Below are 23,997 nucleotides of genomic sequence, written 5' to 3' on the forward strand. Positions count from 1 at the left end.
CACTATTCCATTGCCACTCGGCCGATACGCTGCTCTGAAAAATTGCCTTACTCCCCACTTATCGCACACCCCTTTAAAGGCTTCTGATCGGAAAGCGGGGCCATTGTCCATTAAGAGTTCCTCAACCGGCCCTCTCTCCAAAAATATCTCCTCGATGACCCCTCCGATCGCCCATGCAGCTTCTACCCTGATCTCTCTCCAGATGGCAAACCTTCCCGGTCCACAGTCGACCATCGACAGATACAATTTGTGGCGATAGTGTGTCACATCAATGGCCAATCGCTTCCAGTCCTCCGCAACGTGTAGCTCTCCTGCTTCGTGTCTCGACGGTCCAGAGTCAATTGATTGGCACTCTCGACAGTTCTCCACCACCTCCCTAACCTCCTCCTCAGTGGTCTCCGGGTAAACCTCTCTGGCTAGGAATAACGTTCGTTCTCGACCAAAGTGGTGCATTTCGTGTGACTCTTTGACTTCTTCCCCTGCACAGCATACCGAGGAGACCTCCTTTCCCTCCTGCAGCCAGGCCTTCTTCACGCGTGTCATCGAATCCGCCTTGTTTTTTTCTGACGGGACCAACACAACAGATACTCTCAACTGGAATTCCGCTATCAGGTCGGTGAGCGCTCCGAGTCTGCGCTTGATCAGCATTTCCGCAGCACCCCTTGTCTTAACTCTCTTATCGCCAGTTACTGCCGACCGAATCCACGACGCTACCGTTGCCGAATCGGTTTTGACTTCAATTATTTTCAATCCCCATTTCAGGGCCAGATTGATTCCTTTTATAGCGGCATCTAGTTCTGCTACGTTGATATGGGAGAAGTCGTTGTTTTTTCTTAGCCACGCCGCATCCTCCACAGTTACACCTCCTATCTCTAGTACGACGCCCAACGCCAGGTTACTGGCATCGCACCAAACCACACCCGCGTCTTCGCCGCTGACATACCATTTCCCTTTCACTAGGTCCTCATTCCTCACTCTCGCAATGACTTCTTTAGTGGCCCGCCCCATTCTTCTCCATTTCCTCATGACATCCTCACATACGTCGATCCCCGTTCCAGTGTGGCAGGCTACGTGTCTGTTCAATTCCCTAAAATCCAGCACGGGCCTAATCTTGTTTTTGGTAGGCTGAACAACCGCCAGTAGTGGCAACACTCCTTTTTCTTCCCCTGTCCACGGTTTCAGAATTCCTTCTTTTATCCACCTCTCCACTTCTTCCTCGAATCCTTTTCTTATTTCTCCTCGCAGGGTGTTTTCGTAGCAGCCCACCTTATTCTGTAGTTCTGGGGGCCCGGAGATCCATTTCCATTCCACCATTCACCTCACGCCATCAAACTTCGCCAGGAAATCTTTGTCCTCAATGCAGCAAACCTCCGGTTTTGGGGTTCTGACGGTTCTATCACCTTCCACTCCTGCCATCCCCACTGCGCCGAGACGTCCAAACGTCACTTGGCCCCCTCTTAACGTAGCGCCCCCCAGTCGGTTAATTGCACTCATACCTATAATCACGTCAACACCACCGACCAGATGATTCAACACTAGGGCTTGCAGTCCAATGGGCACCCCTTGCACCATTACTTCCGCTGTCGTCTCTCCTAGGCATTTCATATCTCTGCCATCCACAGTCCTAATAATCCTGGTTCCGCTCCATGACCTCGCGACATTCCTTGCTAACAGCGTTGTAGTGCAGCCTGTGTCGACAAGGGCTATGGCTCTCTTCCCATTGACTACCACCGGTAACCGAGGCAATGTTCCATCATGCGCCATTTCCACACAGAAGGGGTAACCACTGGCGCAATAGCTCCCCTTCACTCGTTTCCCTGGTCCCGTGCAGCAACACAATAGCGGCTAATATGCCCCACTTGTCCACATCGGTAGCACGTGATCCCCGGTCTCGGCTCTTTGCAGTCCTTGATCAGATGAGGACCCTGGCACCGGAAACACTTGATGGCAGGTCTCCCCTCCTGTCGCCTCACCGGCTGCCTCTCATTCAAGTGAGGCCTCATGCACATATTTCCACTCACAGCTGCAGCCACGATTGGGCTTTTAACATTTTTCACTAGGACTCTGGCGTGGACCAAGAGATCGTCCACTTCCATAGAATGGATCCCCGTGATTCTCTGCATGTTCACAGAGATTTCCTCTGGAAAGCCGTTCACTAGGTACAGCTTTACCGTCATCTCCAGGCTCCTCCCCACGTAACCAGCCAACCCTACCAGTCTCCTGATCTCTGCCGCAAAGACGTCAACAGACTCGCCGGTCCACCTCAAACTTGACAGCTTGCCAAGTGCTTCAAATGGGCCCTCAGCGAAGGCCAATTTCAGCCATTAAGGCAAGGTCTTCCTTGTCTTCATCTCGCATCTGCTGGTAAATCGTGAGGGCTTCCCCCTCTAAGTATAGCGGCAGCAGGGTGACCACATCTTCTATCTTTTGCAGCTTCGCCACCATTTTTAATTTGCTTGATGCGCTGAAATAGCTTGTCGTTTGCGTGACACTGCTGTCCGAACTTTCACCTTCTGGTTACCACTTGACGCGTCTTCTCTCCACTCCAAAACGAACTTCTGCAACTTTAGCTTTTCTCTCCCCGAATCCGACTTTTCTCTTCTACAAATGCAACTTCTCTGCTCGCAATCTAACTTCAGAATGCCTTCCTTCCCCAAATCACTCCTCTTTTATCTCCAATCAGGAGCATCTCATTTGCATACCTCGTGGTCACCCTGTAGGCATATAAAGAAACAGGGCAGCCATTTTTGTTTCTTTCTTCTTCATTATGAACACGAGGTAAGCCACACAAAAACGCGGTCGGTCGTTCTTATTTCTTTTTTTTCTTCATTTACACTACAAGAAGGCCTTCCTATCATAATACCGGAGCTGCTGCATTATCATTTGGTGATATAGCTTGAACCATGCAGTAATAGAAACTACTGCAGCTTTTCGTTTTCATTCGTCAACAAATTCCTTCCTTCTTCACTCTCGCTCTCTTTTTAGCCTTGCTCTAAAGAACTTTAACTTCTTCCACAAACTCCCAACCTCACTGAATAATTGCAACAAATCAAGAGAAAACCTAGAACTTCAACTTTCAAGGTCTCCTTCTCTAACATCAGGGGTTTACATTCAAACTTTCCAGAGTTTGAAATCCAATTATGGGAGATCAAAACCTGACCTCCTGTTATTGTGTGAAACTGGTATTAACTCAAATGTTTTCTGATTTTGCCATCAAAGGATTTTCTAACTTCACATCTAAATCCAACCCTCAAGATTTGCCTGGAAGATGTACCTACATTAGAGGCAGCTTCCCCTGTGGCAGTAGGGCAGGTCGATTTGCAACTTTTTTCAGAAAATCAACATGCCACTGGTGATGATAGTTGGGATTTGATATCATAAGAACATATACCAAAAATTAATTCCTATCTTGAACAGAAAATTGAGCATTTAATTTTAAAAATCGTGTAGAAAAATGCTGAAAAATCCCTCATTTTCACAGCATTTTTCACAGCACTGACTTTGAAATTCGCTATTTTATAAGATATTCAATTAAAATTGATATATTTATATGAAATACATTGAAAGAAAAATAAATACATGAATTTTAATTATGAATCACAACTAGCAAAATATCTCAACTTTTACTGCATTGATTAAACAAAAATTGTAAAAAAAGCTACTTAGCAACTAATCTTTTAAATTTCACAATTCAAAAAGATATGTGGAGATGTATTACACATAACAACTTGAGACAAATTACAGAACCATGTATTTTAATTTTTTATTAAATGCAATAATATAAACTTATAATAGAACTAATTTGTTCTGTATACTTTCTTTTTGAGGAAAATGAAGGTCTAATTTGCTGGCACAGTGACTTTGTAATAATGTTTCTATGTCTTACTTCCTGCCCATATACAACATTTTGAGAAAAATCAATCAAATTTGACTAGTGTGTGGCTGCAATCTTTTCATTTTTTTTTAGTTGTTCACTATTTCTGGAAAAAACAATACAAAAAAAAAAAAAAATTATTTGAAAACACTTATTTTTTTATATTTTTGCGATGTAATATGAATAAAACTAACTATTGTTTGGCTTAATTAAGAAAACTAATAAAATGTAATGGATAAATATTTATTTACCTAATAGACAAAATCGTTTGAATGCCCTCTTCTCTCACATCCAATTCATCTGAGTTTATCATCGATATTATATTTTCTGAAACTACTGTGCAAAAGCACTATTTTGAACTGTTTAAAACAGTAATTTGGATTTCAGTTAAAGTTAAAGTTTTGTTCTCTGAATCATATTAAAATATACTGTTGTTGGGTAAAAAAAATATTGTCGGTTTTGATCTCAAACCAACTAACTGCATACACTTGGATGATAAATTTGACCAAATTTATCATAGTGTTTGAGGATAGACAACTCTAGTCCATAAACACATTAATCTTTTGTGGCTTATGTTAGCCATCTTCCTTGATTCAAGGGCCCAATTTTCTAAGTTAACTTCTCCACAAGAAATGCCAACTCAAAAAGTAGCCTCTGGTCTTCACACTTAATTTGTTTCTTCTGCTGTCAGATAATGATGATCGGGAGGGACACTAATTTTTTAGAATTCTACTTGAGGCAAATGTTGATAATTTTGGTACAAAGTTTCCCCAAAGGACCAGTAAATGTTGTTAGGCTTTTTGTTGTTCCATCAATTAATTTAAAAATTTCTGTAAATGGCAGTTCTAGTGGAACCTGAAAATTGGAAAATTTGCATGTTTAATAATAGAGCCAGATTATATAGTGAATACCGATATATTATTTTATTTTCCACAAAAAAGGAACATAATTATAGGTGAATCTATAGAATTAATTTTACCTCCTTGTTAGAAGGACAAGTGCAGATTATGTGCCTTGTTTGAAAATTTTCTGTCTTGCACTTTACTGCGAAGTCATCACATCTTAAGCCAGAAAGTTTACAGCTGCAAGAAAATATATCAAACAGTCTGTCTAGCTGTTCCTTCATTCTTTTCACTTTGATTGCTGCAAGAGATTTCCTGTCAATCTGTTTGGCCCTCTTATAGCAAAATATATTAACCTTCTGTTATAATGTTACCTTAACAAGGGCAATTGTGGATTGACTGCTTGCCGAATACTAATTATTTCCTTGGCAATTAACTTAGAAATCTCACTATTTTTTAAGTGAGGATAACTGTTTTTGAGGAAATAACTAAACTGGATAATTTGTTGTGAAGTTGGGGGTGCTGTTTCATCCAAATAACAAGGTAGACCAGCGAATTTTGTGAACCACGGGTTAAAACTGAACGTCGTGCTTTTACTGACATTCTAATCTGAAAAGTAAAATAAATAAATGGATTATAACTGAAGGAAACTGTATTATCTTCCCGTTTCATACGTAAAAAAATAAGTGCTAGTTGTAAGAAATAATGAAAAACTTTGTAGAGTTGAATTAGATGTATTGAAGAGAGAGGATCAAACCAAATCAGAGGCATAGTAGAGTTTAGTTTAGACATTTTTAGCAGATTTTAGCTCCGCCTTCAATAACATGAATTTATCCATAAAGAGATTCATTCTTGCTGTAGCTGTGCCATTTTAAACAAGTGTTTAGAGTTTGAAAAACCAGTGCTTGTGCATCTATGTTACTATGCTATTTTTAATAGTATTTTCAAGTTAAATTTTATTTTATTAAATTTTTAGGTGAAAGTACAGAATAGTTACAATACAACCTCCTTCCCATATTAAGAATGGTTTTTTAAATAACAAAGTTATTTTAGCACAATAACATAGATGCACAAATAACGAAAAACCTTTAAAGGAGTTTCCTTATTTACTTGTATTAATCTTTGTGGGTTATCTGATTTTAAAACTATAATTTTAGAAGAAAAACACTGTTTAAAAACAATTACTCCCTAAAAATAAAAGAAATTAAAATTTCACACTAATTTTCTACAAAGTATTTTTTTATTAAGTAGAAAAACTTGAAAATTTACATGGTTATGTTTCGTAAAGAATGTGTAGAATAAAATTGTATGGACTATTTTTTTTGTTTTAATATAAAACTGGAGTATTACCATATTTTAATAAAAATTTCAAATAGAATTTGATGTGAAATATTAGGTTGGTGCAAAAATAATGCTTTTAACGTTCATTTGAACGTCAAAAAATGACATTGTTTTTGTGTCAACCTAATAGAAAAACAAATTAAAAAAAGATAAAACAAATATGTTTAAATTCACTGCAGACACTTGAAATATAATATATATTTTAAACAAGTCTTTTTCGTTTTTCCTTTCGAAATAATTAAGCCTAAACCGTAATGTTTTCAAATTAAATAATAAACAAACGTTAATTTTCAATATCAATAACGAGTGTGTTTTGCGACGGTGAAATCTAAGTTAATTGCCAAGGAAATAATTATTATTCGGCAAGCAGTCAATCCACCCCAAAAAAGTTCTTGAAATGAAAAAGCGAACTTTGGTCGTTATTATTTAAAAAACATAATTTTGCCTTTACACTTAATATTTATTTTATTAATTCATTATCCTCACTCTTAAAAATTATTCTAAATAATGATTCTATTTTCTTAACAGTACGGATTGTTTTGATGACGGGACGTTCTTAACAAATTCACCGAAAAACTTTTAATAGCTTCAATTTTTCAGCTTTTAAAGTCATTTCCTCAAGCAAAGATAACGATTTTGAGAAAAATATTTTGTGTAGGTCTTTTCTATGTCAAACCCCAACTGTCATCACCATTGCTTCACCGGGGTTCCAAAATCGACTCAAACAAAACAGATGATGAATGGAGATTTGGTCATGATTTTTCCTCTCTTCTTACCTCAGATTGTTAAACAAACCTACTCGGGTACCTGATGCTCACGGATAATTGTTAACAAACCTACTCGGGTACCTGATGCTGACGGATAATTGTTAACAAACCTACTCGGTTACCTGATGCTGACGGATAATTGTTAACAAACCTACTCGGGTACCTGATGCTGACGGATAATTGTTACCTAACTCAACTCGGGTACCTGATGCGGATAATTTGTAAATTTTTAAGATTTTTTTTTTACATGCACTGAACTCTGCTCATCCTCAGGTCTGTCTCCACTAGGATCTTCTGATCAATCGGTTGTTTCAATAAAGATTAGAATAAAACCCTAAATGTCCCTCTCCATCAATACTTGATGGCTAACTAGTACAGTTTCTGAACCTTCTTATCGGAACATTGTGTTTAAAAAGAATGTGTCCGCTATAGCATCTGACCTAACTCATTGGTTAACCCTCACCATAGACAATTATATAGCCGCCAATAAATTCCAACAGAAACCAATTAGCCAGCCATAGTACACTCCTGGATGTGCTGTCGCCATTGCTTATAGGAACCACTACTTCGATTGCTTTAAAGATGTTTTGAAACTAAAGTCACATTTAGGATTACCAGCAATCACTGTGAAAGGATTATAGAAAATGCAAGAGTTATATGCTCAGTTTAACAAATCCAAAGTAGAAAAATAGTTTTGACTAATAAAAAGGAAGGTTCTGAACATATATCTTGACCATTATCAACGGGTTTGAGATGATTTTGTCGGCACCTGACAAAGCCAAATCAGACTCAACCCTATGCAATCTGGACCAACTACCTCCCGAATTTCCTCAAAAGACCAGAAAATAATCTGAATGACATTCATATTCGAGATAGTGCCACACTCATAAAGAACCTTGATATTAGCAAAGCAACTGATTCTCACAATTTTCCAGTTTGAATATTCAAAAAGCTGCAATCAGAGCTAAAAACTGTTCAATTGATGCCTAAAGGAGAATTGCTTCCCAACACTTTGGAAAACTTTGTTAGTCTGCCCAGTATTTAAAAAAAAAAAAAAATGGAGATTGGTCTTCTGCATCTTAGTACAGATCAATTAGTTTTCTGTGTATCATGAGTAAGTTGCTTGAATCCATGTTAAATAGAGAAATTGTCAACCACCTCAACAAAAACAATCTACTCAGCAAGCAATATGGTGTCCAGCTTGCAAGATCTACAGCTGATGTACTGACTGTAATTTCACATAGGATCAGTGATTCTATCAACAGGGTTTTTTTCTCTAGAGCAATATCTCTCAACATGTCAAAGGAATTCGATAGGGTTTGGCATAAAGGTTTAGTTTACATTTCTAGCTATAGAATATCTTCTCAACCATAAAATCCTTTCTCTCTGATGATAGGTTTATACTAGTTGGTGAGATGCAGAAGTCCTAAGCTCAAAGTATCAACACTGGTATGCTCCAAGAATCCATCTTGGGCCCAACTCTCTTATCTTCATCAACTCTCTCCCAAATTAAATTCGGAGTTCATTCATCGACATATATGCAAACGACTCTACGATCTATGCTAACACCTCCTTCGACCTTAAGCACATGATGGAATGGGGCAAAAAGTGGTTAATTTTAATGCATCCAAAAACCAGGCTTTTATTTTTTCACCATAAACGCTCTGTCATCAATTGATGCGAATGGATCTAAAAGAGGCTGCCTGTTTTGACAAACTTCTGAGTTTGACCTTTGCCATTGATCTCAAATTTACTTGCGTTAAATCTCTTGCCAAGGTCGCTGGAAAAATGCTTGCATCATTTTACTGCTCCAGATGCAATTCTCTACCTGTATAAGAGCCAGATATGCCCTAAAATTGGAGTACTGTTGTCATATCTAGGCTCAGAGCACCCTATCTTACGTTGACAAAGTTCAAAACTGGCTTTGAAACCTAATAGGTGATAAACCTTTTTCTTTCCTACAACGTTGCGAGCCCATCTCTGCATGGCAAGTGCTCATCTGAGTTTCAATCTTTCACAAAAACCACTCGACAGTCTCTCCACTCTCTCTGCCTAAATCTAAATGCAAATTCCATGAACAAAGCTTCTTTCCTAGAACTGCACGCCTGTGGAACTCTGTTCTGCTAGCATGCTTTCCAGCTGACTACAATATGGTCATCTTCAAGTCCAATGTAAACAAGTTCTTGTTGTCACCCCTTCCCTAAATAAGCCATTTCCATCACAAACTATTAATACGCAGTGACTACCATACACTCATTAACCCTTATCTTTTGGTCCTTAATAAGTGTTATAAGATGTAAAATAAAATGTTTAAATCCTGAAAAAAAAAATTATTTTAATCTCTATATATAAAAGCGAAAATGTGTGTATGTATGTTCGCTTTTTGTGTATTTCCAAGAAAGGCTTTTTTCAGAGAAGCAACTTCTTAAAACTTTTTATATCACATATAAATCATAATATCTCTGAGTTAACAATGGAGCTCACCTGTCTATTTAATTTGCTCGACTTCGGGAAGATAAAAATTCAACATTTATCGCTCGCCGCATGTGGATTAGGCTTTTTTCTATAATAAAAGCGACACTAATTCTGGCAATATTTTTCCGGTCGCCATCGCCGGAAATGTCCAAAAGCAATCAGCTTTGATCAATGTGGAAATATTTTCCTTATATCAAACAATTGCTATTCAATTTGGACAAGGGCAGCTGGTCCCCCCTCCCACCAACATCTCGGAGAAAATAAAAATAAAAAAAGCATTCCCGCACTAAATGAAATGCTACCCCGCAGTCAAAATTGACCTCATTAAGTCATTAAAACATGCACCTGCCAAATCCAAGTAATTAAATAAATTCAAACGTGTTTCCGTTAGTACCGATCGGTGGCCCAATGGTTAATGTTGCACGCTTTTTTTCACACTTTAATTTCCAACTTCGCCTCAAGGGTTCGGGTTCGATCCTCATACTCACCTACTAAAACTTTTTTTTTTATTTTAAACCCCCCCCCCCGGAGTTTTGATTTACCCAAAACCACACACACCTACAAACACCCGGGCAACGCCAGGTAACCCCCGCTAGTCATTTAATAAAATGTTCATAACATAATTTGGTTTTCTAGTATTTCCAAATTAACCTTACGAAATGATGGCGGGAAGCGTGCTCTAGTGTTTTTGATAAATTGCAGAACCATAATTCTATAATCACATCAAGTAGCTATATGCTCTGTCTGAAGCAATTTCTATTAAAAAAGTTTTATTAATAGAGAAAGCACAGTCAAATTTCAAATTTTACTGAAATATACAAATAAAAATAGCTGTTACTTGCCAGATAACTCAATCAATTAGAACAATAAATTTCTGACTTCTTCATAATTTTTTTCGTGCAACTTTTCATTTGGAATTTTTTGGATACCTTACTAACCTCAACGAAACCTGTTATGGTTAGAGTTGGTTTAGGTAGAAAAGAAAGAATCAACAGTTTAATTCATTAAATAACTTTTTCACAAAAAGAAGGGGGATAATAATACATTCGGTTTATTCAATGAAATTCATTGGATAATCTTAATTTTCTGCTGAAATTAAATTTTCTTGGATACTTATTCCTAAAAAGTACCGCCTGTCAATATCTCGGTGGTATCCGACCATCTGAAAAAGCTGTTTGTTCCTGAACTCCATTATTTTACAAACAACCAAATTAACTCATTTTTGTAATTCCCAAACAACTTGTGTTTTTAGAAATGTCTGAAAATTTCCACTTACTGAAATCCTTTTCCCTCCTTTGTTTCAGGATCAATTATACAAATATGCTCAAGTGTCGGATTTTGACTATCAAGACGTCAACATCCTCCAAGATACCAAAGTGAAAAATTCGTATGTCATTGCACCAATTCCAGATGACATCTCAGTTTATAAACTCCACAAGTATGAAAGATTTTTTTCTTAACAATTCTTTAAACTAATTTAAACTAATTCTTTAATCATCTTTTAATTAACTATTTTGAAAAGACATTTGTATATGGAAAAATTGTTAACTTTTTTTCTCATTGAATCTCATTTTTAAACCTTAATCTTTGTAACAATAGAAATCCTCACAAAGTTGTATTTATATCAAGTCTTTTTTTCATAACATCTTTCCTCGATCCTTAATTCCTCCTCCCTCCACTGTGGAGATTCCTAGATGCCTTCTACTCTATTAGTTTCTTCCCTTGAAATGCTAGATTTTGGATTTCTCTTCCCTGTTTCCTGCTTTTCCGGCTGTACTAACATGCAAAAGTTTAAATGTAATGTGAACAGACATCTTGCTGCTCAAATCCCTACATATTCTACTGTAAAAAATTGTCTCAATTAATAGCCTTTTACATTCAAGTGGTTATGTTTTCCTTGGGCTGAATAAGAGTAAAAGAAAAATCCTGTTTAAATATTTCTTCAATCATTCTGTATGTATGACTGCGAGACATGGTCAACGGCAACTTATCAAAATGACGCAATCCTGGCTTCAGAGCATCACATATGTAAATATGATTCAATTCATATTTGTAGTTTCTTTTAATGCCTTACTCTGCAAAATTTATTGTATATTTTACAAACCTCTTTCCTCTGATGAGAAGGATTGCATTTTTCAAAACTCTGCAGAATAAGGTCTTTCAAGTTTATCTGTACTACTTGTCAGATAATTAAAAATTCTGTATACTTTCTTTACTTTAATTTTCAGTAAGATTTTTCTATTATATATATGTGTGTGCGTGTGTGCCCGATCTCCCTCTTATTTTTCGTTTAAACAGTATTTTCATCAACAATTGTATGGTTTGAATGAACACATTATAAAAATATTCTTGTTACACAAAGTGTGCGAATCAGGGTGGGGTGTTGTAAAGAAAGTAAAAATTTTTGCTTTTCTCCTTTTAATTGGGCGTTAAAAACAAAATATGTAAACATAAAAGGACACCTACATGACGACACGCATTATTATCAAATATGCTGACAACCAATATATTATGTAAGATCTAATTACAAGAAATATGTGATTGTAGTATTTCTTAAACAAAAACTTCAAAGACATTTTTCTTATTTGTTTTTGGGTGAATTTTCCACCACACTTGCATGCTTCTGTTTTAGAAATTTAGAATTTAACTGGAATACTCGTCCCAGGAAGGATAAAATGATTTTCCAAACAAAACAGTTTTGACCCACTTTTATGTCTCCTTACAAAATCAAGATACTTCTGTCTAGAATCTTTCTTTTTGTTTTCATCAAAAGTTATGATTTGACATGATTTTAATTCCAACAAATGTAAAAAAAAAAAATGAAGACTTAATGAATTTAAATTAAGATCAATCGGAATTGAATCAATTTAAATGTAAATCTGCAATATTCGAATTTTTAAATAGAATCTTCTGTTCATATTATGCCTCTGGAAAACCTTTTAAAATACTTGAAATAAACTGAAATTTGATGACTATTTGTTAATTGATGTTTTTCTTTAATTACAAAAACATCAATTGTGTGTAAAAATGTATATAGAGGAGTCCTAGAATGATGCAAGAAATGGAAATTTGGAACACTCACAATTAAAGAGGTTTTACCTCAAACTATAGAACACAATCACACACATCAGTATGTAGAAGTTGTGACTAAACAAGTTATTTATTAGTTGTTCAATTTTACTTGAAACTAATACCAAAGTCAAGCGATGACAGGAGTCCTGGATGCTGTACTCAGAAACTAAATTTTCCTTAAATTTCAATTTGTGAAATGAGATATCAACAAGGGTGGCGCCCAGTTAATCTTATTTTAAACTATGCACGTTTAAGGCTTGGTCATGACCAGAGGGCATTCTGTGTCCTTGATTTTGACACATCTTGGTCAATCAATGATGTGTTTATGTATGTACACAAGCTCTTTCTCTCTCTCTCTCTCTCTCACTCTCTCTCTCTCTCTCTCACTCTCTAACTCACTCTCTCTCACTCACTCTCTCTCTCTCTCTCTCTCTCTCTCTCTCTCTCTCTGTGTCTCCCTCTCTTTGGAATGTTTACAGTTAATTAGTATTTTCATCATTAAATGGTTTAAATGGTAACATAAAAAATATCCTTGTCATATATCTTCTATCTATACTCCTATAAATTCGTTTTTCTTTGGTGTGCATTGATATTCATCTTAAAAACCCTCTTTTCTATTTATTTAAAAAGAAAATACAATTTTCTTATATATGGATCGTGCAATTGCATTCATCTGCAAAAAACTAGCTAATTTGCATATTCTTTTAAACATTAATTTTAATTAATTCCCTATTAGTTTTTTCCGGTTTTCTTATGGGATGATCATCTTTAGTTCAATATTACGTTTAATTATATTCATGCAGATATTCTACATGATTTATACTTGTATAATATTTGCGGAAAAGGTTTATAGTAAACACAAAATTGTTTCCATATATATTTATGTATACGTATATATTTTTGTTTCATCTATCTATATATCTATTTATATATCTATGAAAGTGTCTGTGTACATTTCCCTACGCAATAACTTTGTCAATTTTAAGTCTACAAACTCGAAATTTGATATTCAGGCTACTGAGATTTGGGAAAATCTATGTGATCAGGTTTCGGCCAGAAATTTGGCTAAGGGGTCAAAGTTCAACGATTTGACCTTTGAGAACTCTACCAAACTCCTCCAACAATTTTAGGTCTAAACACTAGAAATTTTAGATATAGGTTCCTCGGACATGGATCTAACTTAATAACTTGATTTGAGCCCAAAACAAATGTTAAGGAGTCATAATAGGGGTCAAAGTTAAAAAAATTGACAGTTTTTTTTTTTTTGTTTTTTTTTTCTCAGCATACACCTCCGAACACCCGGGCAATGCCGAGCCGAAATGTTGGTATATCTATAAAAGTGAATGTGTCTGTGTGTCTGTACATTTCCCTACGCAATAACACTGTCAATTTTTAGTCTACAGACTCGAAATTTGATATACAGTGTACTGATATTTGGGGAAATCGATGTGATCGGGTTTCGGCCTGAAATTTGGTTGTTAAGGGGTTAAAGTTCAACGATTTGTATCTTTGAGAACTCTACAAAACTCCTCCGACAATTTTGGGTCTAAACACTTGAAATTTTAGATATATGTTCTTTGGACATGGATTTAACTTAATAACTTGATTTGAGCCCAAAACAATAAATGTTAAGGGGTAATAATAGGGGCCAAAGTAAAAAAAATTGACCGTTTTTTTTGCTCACCATGCACCTCTAAACACCCAGGCAAGGCCGGCCACCCATGCTAGTATATATATATATATATATATATATATATATATATGTAAAGCCGTTTCACAAGTAAGTCGGATTCTACCTTTTTAGGCGACTACGTGTGAAAAGAAAGAAGAGGCTTGAAGTTTTGTTCCAAGTTCTGCAGAAGGGCAGGTCCTGTAGAATCAGCAGAAAAGAAAGTCCTGTAAAGTCAGCAGACGAGCAAGTCCCAAAAAATCACACACACACTAAAGTACTCTTAAAGCTGCAGCAGTTCACCGATACGATCACACTGACATCGATCCTAAAAAAGACGCCCCCATGTTCCAAACTTCCTTTATCCTTCCGGCGTTCGTCCTCGGCCAATCAGCAGCCAAAGAACGGTCACGTGGGCCCAGTGATGATCGCACAATCTACAAGATGAGGACGGCGCCATTTTGGAATTTTTCCCGGGTTTCGGCCATGCACGTACGCACACCGTAGGAGCTTCCAAGGTAAGGCATGACACGCAGACACGTGGGCGCTTCCTCCCTTCATTTTCTTCGACTCCACACCCCCCCCCCCTGGTCTCAAGATCACACATGCGGCATTGCGGCCGCGGTCGTTTGATGCGGGCGCTCCTACGGAGGGGGATTAGCTGGGCTTCTTCATCTCCACCAGTGCCACCCGGGTCAGTGTCCACAGTCCTACCATCCGGCTGCACTTCATCTTCCTCCGAGCTACCTGGGTCAGTGTTCACAGTCCTACCATCCGGCTGCACTTCATCTTCATCTTCATCCGAGCTCTCAGAAGTGGTGCTGGAGCTATCGCCATCCGTGCTGAGGTTCTCAGCCATAGGCCGGATCCACATTTCATCACTGGATGATTCATTACTTTCACTGTTCACCATTTGGTTTATATCAAGGGCGGGCCGGATTACATGGCGTGGGACACCATCAACCAGCACAGCCTGCTCACCGATTATGCCGGTGATCCGTCCCTGTCTGAACCTGGTCGTGCATCGGTTATTGGGAGGCCTTACCCAGACGGTGTCCCCTGACTTGTACCGTCCTTGCGTCTTCTTCTGATTAGGCGGGCAGGCGTCAATGCCCTTAACACGCACTCGATAGCGATGTATCGCATTAGCAGGTGCACTTTCAGCAGTCGTGTCATCCTTTGGCGTTGTATTGTACCTATATACCGCCTCCGCAATCGTGCATTGCTTCCTTGCTGCTATCTGTTTCACACTTCGGTGGCACCGCTCTGCTATACCGTTGCCACTCGGCACATACGCACACCTGTGTCTAAGCCGGGTCCCCCACTCGTCCATGAAACGCCTGAATTCCCCGCTGCAAAAGGCTGTGTCGTTGTCCGTGAGAATCTCTTCGGGTGGCCCCCGCTCGTAAAATATAGACTCTAATTGGCGGATGACACTAGCCGAGTCCTGTCCTGTTAACAGTCGCCAGATCGCAAACCTCGTCGGTCCGCAATCGATTAGTGTGAGGAAGTGCTGACCACCATAGTGGGTTATGTCCATGCCCAGCCGGCTCCAAGTCCCGTCGACTTCCAGCCGACCTTTCTGCCATTTGGTGGGAGCCGGGTTGATTGACTGGCATATTTGGCATTCCTTGATGTGTGCGAAATAATATGTCCGTCTCACTCCGGGGTGTCCAGTGTCGTGGTGTACCCTCTTGATTTCATTCGTCTCCTCAATAGAGGCAGCACATAACGATCCTGGTTCGGCTTCTTTCTTCATTGCGTCGAACCACCTCTGGGGCACACGGGTGAGTTTATCTGCAAGATTGCGGGTGGAAGCGACAAGCACCGCGTTCACCGATAGGTTGTACTCTTCCACCAACTTCCTTAGTGTCTCCAACCTTCGTCTGATTAGCATTTCGGTAGCCGCCTTGGTGCGCACTCTCGCTTTGCCTGTTAGTGTGTCAACTATCCAGTGGTACACGCACAGCGAATTTGTGTGTAAGCACAATTCTTTAACCTTCCACTGGAGTGCCATATTTACTCCCTTTATCGCCGCATCCAACTCCGCTAGGTTGATGTGAGCAGCATCATCCAGTGGTCGCAACCAGCAGGCGTCCTCAATCACAGACCCGTTCATCTCGAATAGTGCCCCGATCGCGAGGGAGCTCGCATCCACCCACACATTTAGTCTGTCTCCCTGGACGCACCAATCTCCTTTAGCGGGGTCCTCCTGCTTGACTCTTGTGATGGTTTCTTTTACCATGCGGAGCAACAGATTGTCCACCGTCTTGTCATCCCAGCCTTTGGTAACTGCACTCGCCCTCCTCTTCATGCTGGCTGTTGCGACCCGGGTCCATCCACATACTGGCAAGTGTCCTACCAGTTTTCCACACAGGGAAAATATGGCCCGCCTCGTGAGGATATGTGGCACTTCGGGGACTGCAGTTCCGCGCCCCCACCTCAAGGTCCCTCGCTCCTGTTGAACGCTCAACCCCAAAACACGAGCGCCATCCTCCAAGCGTTCTGGATCCTTACAAATCAGTCCAAGTTCGGCAAGCTTAGCCCTCACACGTGATGATGGCACAACGTCTTCATTCACGTATATGTCGTCAAGGTATGCTGATGTCCCCTCTTTTACGGTCTTATCCTGTGACAATACAGCATTGACGATCGTCTTCATGATTTGGGGCTCAACGTTCAGCCCAAATCCCAGTCGCGTGAGGCAATACCTCCTACCGGAAAACATTACCGTCTGAAACGGCCACAGTGTCTCGCTAACCCGGACCTGCAGATATGCCCTTCTAAGGTCCAACAGGGACACATTAGAACCCAGCTGGCGCCATTCTCGTAGTTTGCTAGCACACACGTCGGCCTCGCCTGTGAACGCATCAACATATGAGTTCAGTTCTCGGTAATCCATCACCGGCCTGACTTTTGCTTTGTTCTGTTGAGCAACTGCCATTAATGGGATCAGACCCTTGGGGGGTCCAAGTTTTTTGTAGGGGTAGGGAATCAACCAGCCATCCTCGATCCATCTGCGAAGTTCTTCTTCGTACGCGGGCCTCATGTGGTCGGGCACATGGTATTCCGTAATGCCATTTTGCAGTTTGGCCGGTTCTCGGTCTTCCGACCACTTCCATGAGGCAGTCCAGGCCCTCTTTTGCTCGTCAAATTCGACGCTGAAGTCTGGTTGGTCGATCTTTAGTGCAGCACACACTGGGGCTTTCTCCTGAAAATGTACCGCCCCCGTCGCCGTTATGTAGACGCCACCAAGAGCTCTGATAGCATCATATCCTAGGAGCAGGTCAAAACTCGGGTTTTTCTGGTACCACCAGCGCCTCTAGGTTAGCGGAGATTCCATTTTTCGTCCGAATGTTTACGCTGCCCACCCCGCAACATGTGCGCGTCTCTCCACTGATGGTAGTCACTCGGACGTTCTTCTTTCTCCAAGTGTGGCAGAGATCTGCACATATGATAGTGTGGGAGCACCCGGAGTCGAGGAGTGCTGAGCGCAGTGTTTTGTTGACATATATCGAAACAATCGGCAGCGTCTCATTTAATTTCTGCGTGGGGAAGAGGTTGACGCTGACACCTTGTCCCCGGTTCCGTTTCCCGGACAGTCTTGAGCTATATGGCCGGCTTCCTTACACCGGTAGCAGCGAACGGCCGTTGGTTGCTGGCGGCAGTTCCTTGCAATATGGCCCTGTCCATTGCATTTGTAGCATGATTCCGCCACATGGACCGGGTCCCTGATACGGTTTCTTATCATTCGGCGTGGACCGGGCAGCAGCAATTACCGGTTCCCTCATCTCGGAATAATTCTTCATTACAGTCCTGGCCCGATCCACTAGGTCATTAAGGGGCAACGAATCCGCACTTAAGCTGGCTCGTAATAGTCGCTTTGCTTCTGTCGGGAGTCCTGCTAGGAATTTGCATGCTAAGGCCCGCTCGGGCAGTCCACCAAACAAGACCGTTAACTTGGTCAGTTCTGCCAAGTATACATCGACCGTTTCGCCCGAACGTAGGGTCCTTGCCTCAAGTTGCTCCCAAGCAGTGGCGGGGTCAATCGTAAACGCCTTGAACAGCGCCGCCTTAATTGTCTCGTAGTCCTGTTTGCCCTCATGGCTGAGCTGTTGATACACAGCAAAGGCGCCACCGGACAAGCGCAGAGGGACAACACGTTCGAAGTTCTTTATGCCAGACAAAACACAATGTAACTCCAACTTTTCCACCCAGTCAAGTACCGGGGTTGATCCATCGAACTCCGGTATTAATTTGAGGTAAATTTTTTCCCCCATTTCGCCGAAATAGCTTAAAGCCGTTTCATAAGTAAGTCAGATTCTACCTTTTTAGGCGACTACGTGTGAAAAGAAAGAAGAGGCTTGAAGTTTTGTTCCAAGTTCTGCAGAAGGGCAGGTCCTGTAGAATCAGCAGAAAAGAAAGTCCTGTAAAGTCAGCAGACGAGCAAGTCCCAAAAAATCACACACACACTAAGGTACTCTTAAAGCTGCAGCAGTTCACCGATACGATCACACTGACGTCGATCCTAGAAAAGACGCCCTCACGTTCCAAACACACTCCCTTTATCCTTCCGGCATTCGTCCTCGGCCAATCAGCAGCCAAAGAACGGTCACGTGGGGCCCAGTGATGATCGCACAATCTACAAGATGAGGACGGCGCCATTTTGGAATTTTTCCCGGGTTTCGGCCATGCACGTACGCACACCGTAGGAGCATTCCAAGGTAAGGCATGATGCGCAGACACGTGGGCGCTTCCTCCCTTCATTTTCTTCGACTCTACAATATATATATATATATATATATATATAAGGGTGGGGTGTTGTAAAGAAAGTAAAAATCTTTCCTTTTCACCTTTTAATTGGGCGTTAAAAACAAAATTGTTTTTAACACCCAATTAAAAAGAGAAAAGCAAAGATTTTATGTAAACATAAAAGGACACCTACATGACGACTCGCATTATTATCAGATATGCTGACAACCAATATATTATGTAAGATTCCAATTTTTCCTTTGCTGGTCAAACTTCCATTCTTTGTTATCTTGTCCAATCAATTGATTCCAATTTTTCCTTTGCTGGTCAACCTTCCATTCTTTGTTCTCTTGTCCAATCAATTGATTCCAATTTTTCCTTTGCTGGTCAAACTTCCATTCTTTGTTATCTTGTCCAATCAATTGATTCCAATTTTTCCTTTGCTGGTCAAACTTCCATTCTTTGTTATCTTGTCCAATCAATTGATTCCAATTTTTCCTTTGCTGGTCAACCTTCCATTCTTTGTTCTCTTGTCCAATCAATTGATTCCAATTTTTCCTTTGCTGGTCAAACTTCCATTCTTTGTTCAATCAATTGATTCTAATTTTTCCTTTGCTGGTCAACCTTCCATTCTTTATCTTGTCCAATCAATTGATTCCAATTTTCCTTTGCTGGACAAACTTCCATTCTTTGTTATCTTGTCCAATCAATTGATTCCAATTTTCCTTTGCTGGTCAAACTTCCATTCTTTGTTATCTTGTCCAATCAATTGATTCCAATTTTTCCTTTGCTGGTCAAACTTCCATTCTTTGTTCTCTTGTCCAATCAATTGATTCTAATTTTTCCTTTGCTGGTCAAACTTCCATTCTTTGTTATCTTGTCCAATCAATTGATTCCAATTTTTCCTTTGCTGGTCAAACTTCCATTCTTTGTTATCTTGTCCAATCAATTGATTCCAATTTTTCCTTTGCTGGTCAAACTTCCATTCTTTGTTATCTTGTCCAATCAATTGATTCCAATTTTTCCTTTGCTGGTCAAACTTCCATTCTTTGTTATCTTGTCCAATCAATTGATTCCAATTTTTCCTTTGCTGGTCAAACTTCCATTCTTTGTTATCTTGTCCAATCAATTGATTCCAATTTTTCCTTTGCTGGTCAACCTTCCATTCTTTGTTCTCTTGTCCAATCAATTGATTCCAATTTTTCCTTTGCTGGTCAAACTTCCATTCTTTGTTCAATCAATTGATTCTAATTTTTCCTTTGCTGGTCAACCTTCCATTCTTTATCTTGTCCAATCAATTGATTCCAATTTTCCTTTGCTGGACAAACTTCCATTCTTTGTTATCTTGTCCAATCAATTGATTCCAATTTTCCTTTGCTGGTCAAACTTCCATTCTTTGTTATCTTGTCCAATCAATTGATTCCAATTTTTCCTTTGCTGGTCAAACTTCCATTCTTTGTTCTCTTGTCCAATCAATTGATTCTAATTTTTCCTTTGCTGGTCAAACTTCCATTCTTTGTTATCTTGTCCAATCAATTGATTCCAATTTTTCCTTTGCTGGTCAAACTTCCATTCTTTGTTATCTTGTCCAATCAATTGATTCCAATTTTTCCTTTGCTGGTCAAACTTCCATTCTTTGTTATCTTGTCCAATCAATTGATTCCAATTTTTCCTTTGCTGGTCAAACTTCCATTCTTTGTTATCTTGTCCAATCAATTGATTCCAATTTTTCCTTTGCTGGTCAACCTTCCATTCTTTGTTCTCTTGTCCAATCAATTGATTCCAATTTTTCCTTTGCTGGTCAAACTTCCATTCTTTGTTCAATCAATTGATTCTAATTTTTCCTTTGCTGGTCAACCTTCCATTCTTTATCTTGTCCAATCAATTGATTCCAATTTTCCTTTGCTGGACAAACTTCCATTCTTTGTTATCTTGTCCAATCAATTGATTCCAATTTTCCTTTGCTGGTCAAACTTCCATTCTTTGTTATCTTGTCCAATCAATTGATTCCAATTTTTCCTTTGCTGGTCAAACTTCCATTCTTTGTTCTCTTGTCCAATCAATTGATTCTAATTTTTCCTTTGCTGGTCAAACTTCCATTCTTTGTTATCTTGTCCAATCAATTGATTCCAATTTTTCCTTTGCTGGTCAAACTTCCATTCTTTGTTATCTTGTCCAATCAATTGATTCTAATTTTTCCTTTGCTGGTCAAACTTCCATTCTTTGTTATCTTGTCCAATCAATTGATTCTAATTTTTCCTTTGCTGGTCAAACTTCCATTCTTTGTTATCTTGTCCAATCAATTGATTCTAATTTTTCCTTTGCTGGTCAAACTTCCATTTTTTGTTATCTTGTCCAATCAATTGATTCCAATTTTTCCTTTGCTGGTCAAACTTCCATTCTTTGTTATCTTGTCCAATCAATTGATTCTAATTTTTCCTTTGCTGGTCAAACTTCCATTCTTTGTTATCTTGTCCAATCAATTGATTCTAATTTTTCCTTTGCTGGTCAAACTTCCATTCTTTGTTATCTTGTCCAATCAATTGATTCCAATTTTTCCTTTGCTGGTCAACCTTCCATTCTTTGTTCTCTTGTCCAATCAATTGATTCCAATTTTTCCTTTGCTGGTCAAACTTCCATTCTTTGTTATCTTGTCCAATCAATTGATTCCAATTTTTCCTTTGCTGGTCAAACTTCCATTCTTTGTTATCTGGTCCAATCAATTGATTCCAATTTTCCTTGGCTGGTCAACTTTCCTCCAACTTAAGCCATTCGTTCCTCTGTAACAATTTATCAGAACCCTTACACTAACCCGTTCCATATGACCACATTTATCATTTGCATAACCTCCATGCTGGTCAAATGTAGAGTTTTCAGCAAATTCTCTGACCTGATGTGTTTGGTTTGGTCAGATTTCATATTGCAGTTGCATCTGATCATGTATCTGTCATTGTGCTATAGACGGTTGAGGGTCCAGCAATCCCTGCCATATTTTATGATGCTCCTGACACAGCTGCTAAACCTGGACATAAAGAAAGACAGTATGATTACAAAAACAAAATTTGTAATACAACTTTATTTTTTACCTTTTCAACGCTAATCTAATATATAAAGAAAAGTTAGTCAGATCGTCAAAGTTAATTTAAATCTGATGAATTGAAATGTGAGCCAGTCAAGTATAGAAAATTTTGGGCTTTTTTGTTTTTGTTTTTTTGTTTGTTTGTTTTTAAATATTAAAAGAAGTGGCAATCTATTTCATAGATTACATATTCTGACCTAATAATTCTTTTAGAGATTCACAATTAAATTGTTATTGGAAAATCAGCAAATGATTATCCAATGAAGGCACATTTTTCTTTTTTTATTGCATATTACAGACAGAATATTATGCGAAAGTATGCCGATCGGGTTTAGAAATGTGATTGTATTATTTTTGTTTTTTAAATCTTCAAAGATATTTTTGTTAGATTATTTTAATCACTGATCACAAAGGAAACATTGGGAACCATATTGTTATCATCGGTTTAATATCTATTTTACATGCAAATGTTGGACAGCTTGAAGAAATTTACTTCCAAGCTGACCTATATCTGGCTAGGTCTTTATTTATCCTTCTTTTTCTTAAATCTATTCTTATCACTTCCTCCTATGTTTTCCTGGGCTTTTCTCTGCCAACTGATTCTGCTACCTCAACTGATCTACATCTTTCATCCATGCAATTCTTATTCATTCTTCGCGACCATACCATCTAAGCCTCCTGTTCTGCATGTGTTCTTTATACTATCCAAATTTAAGTTTTCTCTGCGCTCATCAAAACTAAGCCTGTCTGTAAGATTCTCCTGACATATTCATTGTATCATTCTTATCTCATTTCTCTTCATGCAACGCATGTCTTCAACCTTCACTGATCACATTTCATACATCATCATATCGCGTACACATGTTAAACATTCTTCTCTTTTATCAACAGTGGTAATGCTCCGTTTGTTAATCACAAAATTTCCTCGAACTTACTCCATTCACTCCTAAATCTTGCAATTGTATTAGCACCTGCTCCACCTTATGCTCCAATGGTGTCACAAAGTTAATAAAACATTCTGCTAGTTAATAATGGCAAAAGTTACTGAGCTTGCTCCACCCGCACTTAATTTTTGCTATCACACAAGCATCTGCTCCATCCTATGCTCTAAATTTCTGAACAGCCTGAATAATTTCACTATCCACATATATTTTATCCATATCAGAATTTCAAAAATTGCAAAAGAAAGAGAAAACTAGACATCTCAATCTATTCCCTCAACCTATTTCTAAAGTTCATAAACATCTAAAGAACAAATAGAAAAACAAATAAAAATGAACATTAAAGAATTTAATACAATTTTTAGGGGGGGGTATTTTAATCTAATGATATTTTCTCCTATTTGCTTGACCAGAATAGTTTACATGTCAAATATTGTTCTGTGTTCTGAAAAGGAAAAAAGTTATTTTCAAACAATTTTATTGATTTTTTTTTTTATATATTTAATCCAATCAATATTTTTGATTATTAAGTTACAAGTCCTTTTACTGCTTCCAGAATCACCAAGTTTGAATATTTAGTAAGAAACATTTTCTGCTTACAATTTTTTCTTTACTAACAGATAATTTTATTTCAATAATCTTATTCATATTATCATTTTGAACTTTACATTTCAATAATTCCCATCACTGTTGATGCGATATGGTTTTAAAAATGTGTTTTCTTTTGTTGTTGTTGTCTTAATTTTTTATGATTTTTTAGTAGTGTATTAAACTTTATTTTATGCTTTCCTTTAAAGAAAATAGCCTCCCGGACAATGCTGGGTATAGCCAGTTCATTCATTATAAACTGAACTACTATTCTCAAATTGGGTGTAATAAGAAGTGCAGTTCATACAATTCATGAGTTCCCCTATGTCGATTCTGATCAGTGACATCTAGGAAACCAGGTACTGTGTGAAAAAACAAGTGTCCTTATGCCATTGCAATTTTGAAATGCAGGTTTGAATGTCATTTTATAAATAGTGATTTGTTGAAAACTTGTAAGTCTGTAATTTTAACAATGCAGTCACGACAGTTTTGCCTTGTAAAATTTGCCAATATGTAAAAGATAAGTATTTTTTTAATTTTTTTTTACACATGTTCATGTTTTATCCATAGAACTGGAAGGAACAAAACAACAGAAAA

General features: G+C 38.5%; 1 protein-coding gene across 1 annotated transcript in view; it reads left to right on the plus strand.

Moving 5' to 3' along the window:
* The window catches only part of LOC145263667 (chondroitin sulfate synthase 2-like), a 171,686-nt gene that overhangs the window by 141,243 nt on the left and 6,446 nt on the right, over nucleotides 1-23,997 (plus strand). Inside the window, exon 3 of the mRNA XM_080120543.1 lies at nucleotides 10,604-10,737. Within this exon, the coding sequence (XP_079976669.1) occupies nucleotides 10,604-10,737 (134 nt within the window). The remainder of the gene's footprint in view (nucleotides 1-10,603; nucleotides 10,738-23,997) is intronic.

This window comes from Euprymna scolopes, chromosome 39 (assembly GCF_053919585.1).
Source record: "Euprymna scolopes isolate OS-2025 chromosome 39, ASM5391958v1, whole genome shotgun sequence".
In the NCBI taxonomy this organism is placed as follows: Eukaryota; Metazoa; Mollusca; class Cephalopoda; order Sepiida; family Sepiolidae; genus Euprymna; species Euprymna scolopes.